At 44.5% G+C, this 13,262-nt stretch overlaps 2 protein-coding genes across 2 annotated transcripts in view; both read left to right on the top strand.

The window, feature by feature from the left end:
• LOC141104577 (uncharacterized) overlaps window positions 1-13,262 on the top strand; it is a 96,184-nt gene that overhangs the window by 1,637 nt on the left and 81,285 nt on the right. The gene's annotated exons all lie outside the window — the stretch shown is intronic.
• The window catches only part of LOC141104655 (uncharacterized), a 73,766-nt gene that overhangs the window by 32,491 nt on the left and 28,013 nt on the right, over window positions 1-13,262 (top strand). Inside the window, exon 7 of the mRNA XM_073594321.1 lies at window positions 11,330-12,125. Within this exon, the coding sequence (XP_073450422.1) occupies window positions 11,330-12,125 (796 nt within the window). The remainder of the gene's footprint in view (window positions 1-11,329; window positions 12,126-13,262) is intronic.

Genomic DNA, 13,262 nt, shown 5'->3' with positions numbered 1-13,262 from the left:
GAGATCATAGCAGAAGTTCAGTGTAAGAAATACACAGGAGAAAATGCATATTGACAAGGGGAGTGTAGAGGTGGGTGGGGAGTCTACTGACATCACGACTCCACCCAGTGCCGGGATAAAGTCATCCGGTGCCCAGGGCTAAGATGAAAAACTGCGCCCCCCCCTCTGAAAAGCTACAATGCCTACAGACGATGGGATCTAACTAATGCATCAGTGACAGTGCATTAACCCCCTTCCTGCTGTATATTACCAATACCATTGCTAATTGAGCAAACTCCCCTCAGAGACTGCAGACATGATACAAGAGATCAATGCAGTCTCACCAGTGCCCATCAAATGCAGCCTACCGCTGTGCCCATCAATGCCGCCTCACTATGCCCATAATTGCAGCCTCACTGTGCCCATAATTGCAGCCTCACTGTGACCATATTCGCAGCCTCTCTGTGCCCATAGTTTCAGCCTCTCTCTCTGTGCCCATAATCGCAGCCTCTGTGCCCATAGTTTCAGCCTCTGTGCCCATAATTGCAGCCTCTCTGTGCCCATAATCGCAGCCTCTGTGCCCATAATTGCAGCCTCTCTGTGCCCATAATCACAGCCTCTGTGACCATAATCGCAGCCTCTGTGACCATAATCGCAGCCTCTCTGTGCCCATAATTTCAGCCTCTCTCTCTGTGCCCATAATCGCAGCCTCTGTGCCCATAATCGCAGCCTCTGTGCCCATAATTGCAGCCCCTCTGTGCCCATAATTGCAGCATCTCTGTGCCCATAATTGCAGCCCCTCTGTGCCCATAATTGCAGCCTCTGTGACCATAATCGCAGCCTCTCTGTGACCATAATTTCAGCTTCTCTCTGTGCCCATAATTTCAGCCTCTCTCTCTCTCTGTCCATAATTGCAGCCTCTGTGCCCATAATCGCAGCCTCTGTGCCCATAATTGCAGCCTCTCTGTGCCCATAATTGCAGCTTCTGTGCCCATAATTGCAGCCTCACTGTGACCATAATCGCAGCCTCTCTGTGCCCATAGTTTCAGCCTCTCTCTCTGTGCCCATAATCGCAGCCTCTGTGCCCATAATCACAGCCTCTCTGTGCCCATAGTTTCAGCCTCTCTCTCTGTGCCCATAATTGCAGCCTCTCTGTGCCCATAATCGCAGTCTCTGTGCCCATAATTGCAGCCTCTCTGTGCCCATAATCGCAGCCTCTGTGACCATAATCGCAGCCTCTCTGTGCCCATAATTTCAGCCTCTCTGTGCCCATAATCGCAGCCTCTGTGCCCATAATCACAGCCTCTGTGCCCATAATTGCAGCCCCTCTGTGCCCATAATTGCAGCATCTCTGTGCCCATAATTGCAGCCCCTCTGTGCCCATAATCGCAGCCTCTGTGACCATAATCGCAGCCTCTGTGACCATAATCGCAGCCTCTCTGTGACCATAATTTCAGCTTCTCTCTGTGCCCATAATTTCAGCCTCTCTCTCTGTGTCCATAATTGCAGCCTCTGTGCCCATAATCGCAGCCTCTGTGCCCATAATTGCAGCCTCTCTGTGCCCATAATTGCAGCTTCTGTGCCCAAAATTACAGCCTCTGTGACCATAATCGCAGCCTCTGTGATCATAATTGCAGGCTCTCTGTGCCCATAATTTCAGCCTCTCTCTCTGTGCCCATAATTGCATCCTCTGTGCCCCTAATCGCAGCCTCTGTGCCCATAATTGCAGCCTTTCTGTGCCCATAATCGCAGCCTCTGACCATAATCGCAGCCTCTGTGACCATAATCACAGCCTCTCTGTGCCCATAATTGCAGCCTCTGTGCCCATAATTGCAGCCTCTCTGTGCCCATAATCGCAGCCTCTCTGTGCCCATAATTTCAGCCTCTCTCTGTGCCCATAATTGCAGCCTCTGTGCCCATAATTGCAGCCTCTGTGACCATAATCGCAGCCTCTCTCTCTGTGACCATATTTCCAGCCTCACTTTGCCTATGAATGCAGACTCACCATAGCCTTCCCTGGATGGATCACACAGCGGACATCTCCCGCAGCGCTGTGTGTCACACAGCTGGGTCTGCGTGTGTGTTCAGCGGCGCAGTAACAAGGTCCCGCCCCCCTAGACTGGCTCGTGTGATAGGCGGAACACGTATGATAGGCGCCTCACTATGCCCATAATTGCAGCCTCACTGTGCCCATAATTGCAGCCTCACTGTGACCATAATCGCAGCCTCTCTGTGCCCATAGTTTCAGCCTCTCTCTCTGTGCCCATAATCGCAGCCTCTCTGTGCCCATAGTTTCAGCTTCTCTCTGTGCCCATAATTTCAGCCTCTCTCTCTCTGTGTCCATAATTGCAGCCTCTGTGCCCATAATCGCAGCTTTTGTGCCCATAATTGCAGCCTCTCTGTGCCCATAATTGCAGCTTCTGTGCTCATAATTGCAGCCTCTGTGACCATAATCGCAGCCTCTGTGCCCATAATTTCTTCCTCTCTCTGTGCCCATAATTGCAGCCTCTCTGTGCCCATAATTGCAGCCTCTCTGTGCCCATAATTTCAGCCTCTCTCTGTGCCCATAATTGCATCCTCTGTGCCCATAATTGCAGCCTCTCTGTGCCCATAAGCGCAGCCTCTGTGTGCCCATAATTTCAGCCTCTCTCTCTGCCCATAATTGCAGCCTCTGTGCCCATAATTGCAGCCTCTGTGACCATAATCGCAGCCTCTCTCTCTGTGACCATATTTTCAGCCTCACTTTGCCTATGAATGCAGACTCACCATAGCCTTCCCTGGATGGATCACACAGCGGACATCTCCCGCAGCGCTGTGTGTCACACAGCTGGGTCTGCGTGTGTGTTCAGCGGCACAGTAACAAGGTCCCGCCCCCCTAGACTGGCTCGTGTGATAGGCGGAACACTGATTCAATCTGCTACCACATGAGCCAGTCTAGGGGGGCGGATCCTTTTTACAGCGCCGCCGAACACACACACAGACCCAGCTGTGTGACACACAGCGGTCCCGGTGCTGTGTGTCAAACAAGAGGAGGAGGTAGGAGGGGAGCGCTGCAGCCACAGATCAAAGCGGTCTGTAGCGTGGCCTCTACTGCGCCCCCCTTCCTCCAGTAAATGGTCCCGCCCAGGGCATCCGTCCCTTCTGCCCACACCTTGTACCAGCCCTGACTCCACCCACCGAGCTCCAGACAACAGACCCACCCACAGAATCTGCAGTTTTTCGGGTCTCATAACAGAGAGAGGGGAGACATTTGACAGGTAAAGATACATGCAGGAGGCATGTAAATCCTTATAGATAACCCCTATGGCAGTAGTTTAGAAAGGTTGACATTGGGTTTACATCCACTTTAATTAAATCCACAAGAGCTTTTTTTTACCACTACTATGCCATTATATTGGCTTTAAAAATTTACAAATGCAGCCATTTAGAAATTGGATGAAAGGTTTAGCACCGGGAAACACTTTTTGAAAGATAAAAAATGCATTTTATATATACAACTATGAGGATCAGACCAAAAGGAAGGACAAATGAGGGGGACAGAGGGACAGCCCCTCAAAATCAGGGAGAATTGGGAGCTGCACAGTGGTGTAGTGGTTAGCACTTTCACCTAGCAGCAATAGGGTCACTGGTTCAAATCCCAACCATGACACCATCTACCTGGAGTTAGCATGTTCTCCCTGTGCCTGCGTGGGTTTCCTCTGGCTACTCCGGTTTCCTCCCACTTTCCAAAGACATGCTGGTAGGTTAATCAGATCCGGTCTATAAATTGGCCCTAGCATGTGTATGTGTTTGTAAGTGCGTTGGGACCCTGCGGGGTAAACGACTGCGCTATATCAACATCCGCTCCGAAGAAATCCATCTGGTCTTTGGGAAGAAGCTCAAGACCCATGTCTTTTATGGCGGTATAAAGCGCCTTGAGGCGATTAAGTTTGCATATGTAGCGCAGGTTACTCATTCATTCAACATTATGGGAGAAGGGGACAGCAGAGAGATAAAAAATGAATTCTAACGTAGGATACAGTTATTAAAATCACAATTAGGTGGCAATCTCAATAATTGTGAGTAGACCACACAGACAGGAAGTGATGTTGTTAATAACTGGAAGTTCCGGGTGAGAGGTGAGTTGGGAGGAAGTAGAGAGGAGACATTGCTTGAACTGGCAGCAGAGGAGGTAATAAAGATATTATTTTATATTTACATCCAGTAATCCCCCGTCATGTCCGTCCTCTTCCTCCATAGTCACTGTGATGTCTTTTATCTCCAGCAGATGCTGTTACACTCATAAATACTTTGTATAGTTATTAAAAGGAGTCCTCAGAACAAAATAAAAACATAGGTAGTAAGGATGAGCTCCGGCGTGTTCGCACAACCCACGTGCAGAGCCCGCCAGGAAGTCGGCTTCGCTAATCACAGGCAGTGAGACATTGTCCTGATGTGCGGCTGCAGAGATCAGGACAATGTCTCACTGCCTTTGATTAGCGCCGTGCCGACTTCCTGGTGGGCTCTGCACGTGGAGTGTGCGAACACGCCGGAGCTCATCCTTATAGACCAGATACATCCTAAATATAGAACCATTTATCCAACTCTCCATCCAGAGCCTCTGGTCTATAGACCAGATACATCCTAAATATAGAACCATTTATCCAACTCTCCATCCAGAGCCTCTGGTTTATAGACCGGATACATCCTAAATATAGAAACATTTATCCAACTGTCCATCCAGATCCTCTGGTTTATAGACCAGATACATCCTAAATATAGAACCATTTATCCAACTGTCCATCCAGAGCCTCTGGTTTATAGACTAGATACATCCTAAATATAGAGACATTTATCCAACTGTCCACCCAGAGCCTCTGGTTTATAGACCGGATACATCCTAAAAATAGAACCATTTATACAACTGTCCATCCAGAGCCTCTGGTTTATAGACCGGATACATCCTAAAAATAGAACCATTTATCCAACTGTCCATCCAGAACCTCTGGTTTATAGACCAGATGTATCGCTGTATCTCCTTTCTATTTCTGCCAGCATCGAAAATATCCACCCATTTGGCCATCACTGTACACAACCATCTCCTCTCCAGGTCCATTCACACCTCAGGTGATCACGACATGGAGGTCATCTACCTACCTGCTGATAGAGAAAAAGCGAGGAAGATTATGGGAGGTCACATGAAATTATTCTGATCTCTGAACTTATACTGTATCTAAACCAAAAGTTCTTCTTGTTTAGGATAAAGCAGAGACTGGTTATAGCCCTTTCAATATTGTATTGCTATGTCTCCCATTAGTAAGATTTAACTTCACTTCCTGTTCAGTAGACCTAACAGGAACCAAGAGGCAATCTCTTTAAAGGAGATCTGTCATTCTATTTTTTGCAGTCCTGTCCCCTATTAGACAAAGTACATGTAGTACGTTCTCCCATGCTTTTAAAGTATAACTGAAGGCAAAACTTTTTTTTAGTTTTGGATGGAGTGGAGAGGGATTAGGACACCTATCAGTTGCTGTCTGTGTCCCCGTTAAGGAGATTCATTCTCTCTATTTGTCCTGCTTACCATTTATTTAAAAGTGAAAGTAAAAGAAAATCTCAGATTTTCGGTTGTCCCCAGAAAAATAATAGAGAGGACATTTTCCAATGGGGACACTAGTTCTGGGGCCCTTGGGGTCCCCAAGTAATTCCCGTTATTTTCAGGGATTTCCTTTCACTTCCTGTTTAGCTATAGGACAGGAAGTGAAGGGAGATCTAAACAATAGGACGCAGATGGCAAAAAAAAAAAATCTAACGGGTTATAACTTTCCCTTACTCTATCCAAAATGAATAAAAAGTTTTGCCTATAGTTCTACTTTAAGTGCTTTCTAACCCTAGTTATGAGGTCTGGCCTGCCCTCACTGGTCCAACCACAGTTTTGAAGGAGCCACCCAGCAGCCGTCTTCTCACAGGACATCACCCATCACAGTGCCTCCACCTCACTGCCTGACAACAGAGGTAACCAGTGCCAAGAAGATCCTAGAAGTCACCAACAAGATCATTGATCTGCTGACAGGAGAGGTGAGCGGTGCCGGGAATTCTGGGACATTATCCAGTAACAGACAAGGGATGTGTCTGGATGGTGACTGTATCATTGTGTGTGTCAGGTTCCTATAAGGTGTCAGGATGTCACTGTCTATTTCTCCATGGAGGAGTGGGAGTATTTAGAAGGACACAAGGATCTCTACAAGGACGTCATGATGGAGAATCAGCCGCCCCTCACATCACAGGGTAAGTGGAGACTTTATTGTAAAGGAGAGAGCAGTACGGAGGGTCCACCTAGATCCCCCATCATCTGATAAACACATAGAAACAATGTATTCAGTCAGTGTGTGTGTTTCCTACAGATGGATCCAGTAATGGGAACCCACCAGAGAGATGTCTCCGTCCTCTGTATTCCCGGGATTCCACACAGGAAGATCACACCATCCCTCACCATCATCAGGTACATGAAAAGGGTCATAAGGAGCTACCTGTTCCTCCTCTTCCCCTGTGCTCTATGTAGACCAGAGCTACATTATTCTACCCAGTGCCATCAGGACATGTCTATAAACCAGAAACGGGGATATTCTGGATTATGGTAAAGGTTTGGCGGAGGGTCTTTTGCATACCAATCTAATATATTTATTTTCATCTAAGTGAATCGGTTCCTTGAAATGTATTGTTTGAATAGTCTTCTACTTTCAGCAAAAAAACGTTCTTTTTTCATCCCTACAATTGTCCATTAATGACTATGAGAGAAGGATTACGTAGTGTGTATGAATAAAAAGAAAAGGTGGGACTTTATATGAAACACGCAGGTGCATAAAAAGTCAAGTTTATTGAATGAAAAATAGTATATTAAATGATAATAATCATAGGCTGTATATTATCGAGATAACACATATATATATATATATATACACAAACATACAATTACTGTATATACTCGAGTATAAGTCGAGATTTTCAGCCCTTTTTTTTGGGCTGAAAGTGCCCCCCTTGACTTATACTCGAGTCACCGCCGTCTGCCTACATGATCAGCGTTTCATGCAGGCAGATGGCGCCCAGCGTGTGCTTTTACTATTCGGCGGCCATTCACTGTTCAAAAGCCGCGCCTCCTCCTCGTCCATGATAGGCAGAAAACTCCATTTCCCAGCAGTCAGTGTACAGCCTATCATGGACATTCTCTCATCCTCGTCTGTGGTATGAGGATGAGAGAATGTCCGTGATAGGCTGACCGCTGACTGCTGGGAAATGGAGTTTTCTGCCTATCATGGACAAGGATGAGGCGCGGCTTTTGAACGGTGAATGGCCGCCGAATAGTAATAGCACACGCTGATCGGTGCAGAGCGGCACATGGAGGCATGCACAAGACACAGGTAGGATACACAGGACACAGACACATGCACACATACACAGGACACATACACAGGACACATACACATGACACATGCACATATACACAGGACACAGACACATGCACATATACACAGGACACATGCACAGGACACAGGGAGGTATACAGCTGCAGATGGGCATTGTTGACCCTCTTTTTCCACTTACAGTAGCTGCTGCATTTCTCACCCTCGTCTTATACTCGGGTCAATACGTTTTTCCCATTTTTTTGTGGTAAATTAGGGCCTCGACTTATACTACGTATAACGGTATATATATGTATATACGGTAGGTAAATTGTCATATGATTGCAGACAGTACATATAATGTACCATGATAGATTGAAACACGGCATATGACAGCTCTACGCGTTTCTCACGGATGCACGTGACTTGTATCTGTAATAGAGTAAGGGAATAGCTATGTGGTCTGACCATATTAGAAGAAAGGGGTAAAAAATAAATAAATACAAATTGAAGGAGCCCCACTCTCTAAGATACTTACAAACAAGGCTGTTGGTTGAATGTGGCACTAGGAACTAGGATAATATACAGCCCATGATTAGTATCATTTAATATACAATTTTTTCATTCAATATACTTGACTTTTTATCCACCTGCGTACTTCATATAAAGCCCACCTTTTCTTTTATTCATATAGATAGGGATGATGGCCCTACCAGGTTATTGTCTCATATAAAGTCCCAAACCGTTCTTTCACCTCTTTATGTAGTGTGTATACCTCATGTATACGCACTACGCAAAGAGGTGTGTATACCGTATGTATATCTATATATATAGATATATATTGTGACCAGGCTGTGTCATGTCATGGTGTGATAAGGGTTTGGTGGCACCCAAGGTTATCATCAATGCAGGTTGAGGTGCTCCAGGATGTGTGACTTACTAGGAGAAAACAGAGCTTTCAGTTTTCTCCAGAACTGGAAAATCCTGGTATGGGTCCCGGAGCCTAGAGACTTTGTAGAGTATTCGGTGCTATGAAGCCTCCTTACCTGGGTCCATGTTTTGATGGAGACCAACACCTGCTGATTGTGCAGCTGTGCACAGGCCTTATGATATGGAAGCTGACTGTGCTCCAAGGCCCCACCCTCCCAAAGAGACCATTGTGCTGCCATGGAACAGAAGGTGCAGGAACATACTAGGCATGTGTGTCTGTCTGCACTGGCCAGGCTAACACCTGGAGCTAGAGTTGATGCAGGAGCAGAGTGTGAACACCGTAGTGTTCTGGAATGAGAGTTCTAATAGGCTAAGATCCAGTGTAGCCTGAGTGGGGCTGCTAAATAACCAGGAGGCTGCTTTTTTACAATGGATGCTGGATGAAGCTGAGATCCCCATATGGCAATCCTGCTGTAAAGAACAATTTGTTAAATAGCCCTTAAAAGCAAATTTGGCAAGTGGGCTGTGTCCTTAAAGCTGAATTCTTGGTGCCTATTATATATTTATTTATTATAACCGGTCGTTGTCCTTAATTGTACTCTGTCATTTTTGGGGTATAGGGAAAAGAACTAAAAGACATCAAAATTGAGGTTAAAGAGGAAGATGAAGAGACGTTGGTGAGTGGAGATCAGCAGTCTATGGAGGAGGGTGATCCTCTCTCATATTCCTGGGATTCTATACAGGAAGATATCAACATTTCTCCCCATGATCAGGTAGATTGGACTGAGCAATAGAAACTGAAAGTTATTTTAAACTACCAAGTGACATATCTTCTTTGGAGTAACTTTCATGTTATAATTTTTTATCTTTGGGGTTTAGGGTGAAAAACTGAAAGACATCAAAGTTGAGCTTAATAAAGAAGAGGAGATGTTGGTGAGTGGAGCTCAGCAGTCTATGGAGGGAGGAAGTCCTCTGTATTGCCGGGATTCCACACAGGAATATCACAGCTATACACACCATGATCAGGTAGATGGGACTGAGCAATAGAACTCAAATATTATTTTAAACGATGAGGTGACATTCCTTTATGTAATGTCTTTAGTATTTGCAGTAATGTTTCCAGATGTTATATTTTATCATCTTTGGGGTTTAGGATGAAGAACTAAAAGACATCAAAGTTGAGATTAAAGAGGAAGAAGAAGAGATGTTGGTGAGTGGAGATCAACAGTCTATGGAGGAGAGAGAGATGAATATGAAAAGTAAACAGGAGGAATCTTCTCTACATATGGACACAAGTAAGTAAAAAACGTCATATTTTCATTGTACTTTTATTTTTTGCCCATGTGTTAAATGCACATTTTAGGCCTGAAGATTAGTTAAAACTCCCAAACATATATTTTAACCACTGGAAGGTTTTACCCCCTTCATGACCAGGAAATGCAGGTCATGCAACACTGTACCCAAATTAACTTTTTATATCATTTTTTCACACAAATAGAGTTTTCTTATGGTGGCATAATTATATAAATAAAAAAAGACTGAAGATTTTGGGGAAAAAAATATATTTTCTACTTTCTGTTATGAAACATATCCAATAAAAAAAAAATCTATTTCCTTCATGGATTTAGGCCAAAATGTATTCTGCTACATGTTATTGGTAAAAAAAAATCGCAATAAGTGTATAATAATTAGTTTGTGTGAATGTTATAGCGCCTACAAAACTTCAGGATATATACTGGAATTTACGTAGCTATAGACGCTATTCTGTAATGGCGGTGATCAATGGCTTATAGTGGGACTGTGATAGTGTGGCAGGAAATCTAGTGCTAACAGACACTGGCTGGGAGAATCCCTAAATGACACTGATGTCGCTAGTGACACTAATACAGTGATCTGTGAAATTACTGTACACTGACACTTTACTAATGACACTGGCCGTCATGTCCCCAACAAATGAGGAGGAGATTCTGTACACCATATGAAAGGTCCATCTCCATTCCTCAATATAACGTCATGTTCCCAACAAATGAGGAGGAGATCCTGTACACCATATGAAAGGTCCATCTCCATTCCCCAGTATAACGTCAATAATTGGTTTGTGTGAAAGTTCTAGCGTCTACAAACTATGGGATATATACTGGAATTTACGCAGCTATAGATATATATATATCTATACTGTAATGGCAGTGATCAGCAATTTATAGTGGGGCTGTGATAGTGTCATGGGCAATCTGGTGCCAACAGACACTGGCTGGGAGAATCCCTAACTGACACTGATGTCGCTAGTGACACTAATACAGTGATCTGTGATAATACTATACACTGTCACTGTACTAAGTACACTGGCCATCATGTTCCCAACAAATGAGGTGGAGATACTGTACACCATATGAAAGGTCCATCTCCATTCCTCAATATAACGTCATGTTCCCAACAAATGAGGAGGAGATACTGTACACCATATGAAAGGTCCATCTCCATTCCTCAATATAACGTCATGTTCCCAACAAATGAGGAGGAGATACTGTACACCATATGAAAGGTCCATCTCCATTCCTCAATATAATGTCATGTTCCCAACAAATGAGGAGGAGATACTGTACACCATATGAAAGGTCCATCTCCATTCCTCAATATAATGTCATGTTCCCAACAAATGAGGAGGAGATACTGTACACCATATGAAAGGTCCATCTCCATTCCTCAATATAATGTCATGTTCCCAACAAATGAGGAGGAGATACTGTACACCATATGAAAGGTCCATCTCCATTCCTCAATATAATGTCATGTTCCCAACAAATGAGGAGGAGATACTGTACACCATATGAAAGGTCCATCTCCATTCCTCAATATAACGTCATGTTCCCAACAAATGAGGAGGAGATACTGTACACCTTTTGAAAGGTCTATCTTCCTTTATTCTTCATCTGATTTGTGTTATCATTTGGCCAGAGCTCTGGTAACCTGTCAAATGCTTGACTAACTTACATCACTCAATTAAAGACACCTTTAACATTTTATAAAAAATTTATTTTCCCCAGATGGACAGTATATTTCAGAGGAAAATTGTATATTGCCTGCAGATTTTAAATCCGAAGAAAATAGCATTGTACAGTCTTCTACAGGAGCAAATTCCATCACTAAAATGATACATCACCGCTCCTACTGTTTGAAGACATCAATGGATTCCTTTTATCCTGAGAAATCTTCTGATGAATCACATACTATGAATTCGGACATCAATCTCTGTTCTCCCATTGTGGAAAGAGCAACATATCCATCTAATCCCAAGGACTCTTCATTAGGCTATGAAGGGATTCACATAGAGGAGAATCCATACTCGTGTTTGGGGTGTGGGCAATCTTTCAGGAAGAAATCCGAACTTCTTGTACATCTCAGATCTCACACCAGCGTAACCTTTTCATGTTCAGAGTGCAGAAAATCTTTCACTGATGAAAAAGAACTTCTTTTACACCAGAAAACTCACAAGAGTGAGAATGCTTATTCGTGTTCAGAGTGCGGGAAATGTTTCACTGAGAAAAAAGGACTTCTATCGCACCAGAGAATGCACACGGGTGAGCGCCCTTATTCATGTTCAGCCTGTGGAAACTGTTTCACTAGGAAAAACGCACTTTTACAACATCTAAAAATTCACACGGGCGAGCGTCCGTTTTCTTGCTCGGAGTGTGGGACATCTTTCACCCGGAAAGGAAGCCTTACTATACACGAGAGAAGCCACAAAGGCGAGTGGCCCTTCTCTTGTTCGGAGTGCGGGAAATGTTTCTGCGTGAAAGCCAAACTACTCGCACACCAGAGGAGCCACACTGGCGAGCATCCTTTTTGCTGTTTGAAGTGCGGGAAAAGTTTCACATGGAGAGGAAGCCTTAATAGACACCTGGAAAGTCACAATGGAGAACGTCCTTTTCCATGTTCAGAGTGTGGGAAATGTTTTATACGTAAAGAACATCTAGTCAAGCATCAGTTCACACACGTCTGATGATACTGTTAATAAATATGTTGGCATTAACCGGGTGGTTTTGTTCAGTCAACGAAACAACTGTGTGTACCTCTCTTTGTACCCACTGTCAAGGTCTGGGATCAGGCTCGGAGGCCAGTGGCTATAACAGTGGAGAGATTCGCTCACTAGTCAGCTGGATGAATACACAAACAGATCCCCCTGGCAGATGATGCAGGCTCACCCAAGATGTAGGTTCTAAGCACTAGATGGTCTTCACCAGAACTCCTGATGGAGGAGATGGGTTTCACTCCATGCTCATGCCAGGCCACGGCCCTCTGGAATGCCCCAGCAGTAAGACAGCAAGCTAGTGTCAGATAGCAAATCAAGCTGATAGGGAACAAGCAGAAGAGTGGTCAATGAACAAACCAAAAGATGAGTAGTAGCTGGATGGTATCAGGCAGAAGTGTTGTCAGTAAACAAGTCAAAGGTAGATTATGAGTGGTAGTGATGATAAAGACAGCAGCAGGTAGTCAGAGAATTAACATATTTGCTGGAGAGAGCACAATAATCTGGCAAACAGTGTAAAGGGGTGGCTTAAATCTGGAAGTTCATTGGCGGAGCAAAGAGTTCAAGGTTCACCAGAAACAAGATACAAGGCAAAGTTGTCCAAGGAATTGGGCAGGGAGCTGTTCAGAACCTCAGGTGAAGAGCCACAGCCAGACATGGCAGAGGTTCCAGGTTACGATCTGGATCCTGACTCCCTCTTTGTGGTGTCCCTATCTTTCCTTTTTTGCAGTCGTCATAATTCCTAAAGTTTTCTTATAGGAACGGTTTCATGCATGTAGGCACATCCACACATGAATCCCTTTTCCACCTTGATTGGCTTTAAAGTAGAATTTTAGGCAAAACTTAACCACTCTTAACAATGCCCCCTCCCAACATGTAATGTCTGGGTGCAGTGACGTCACCCATAGGCTCCTATGGCCTATCTATTGTCAGTGCTCCTTCCTTACCGT

Source organism: Aquarana catesbeiana, linkage group LG08 (assembly GCF_042186555.1).
Source record: "Aquarana catesbeiana isolate 2022-GZ linkage group LG08, ASM4218655v1, whole genome shotgun sequence".
Classification (NCBI taxonomy): Eukaryota; Metazoa; Chordata; class Amphibia; order Anura; family Ranidae; genus Aquarana; species Aquarana catesbeiana.
Note: the sequence above shows the minus strand (reverse complement) of the source record. Positions and strands in the feature narration are given on the sequence as shown.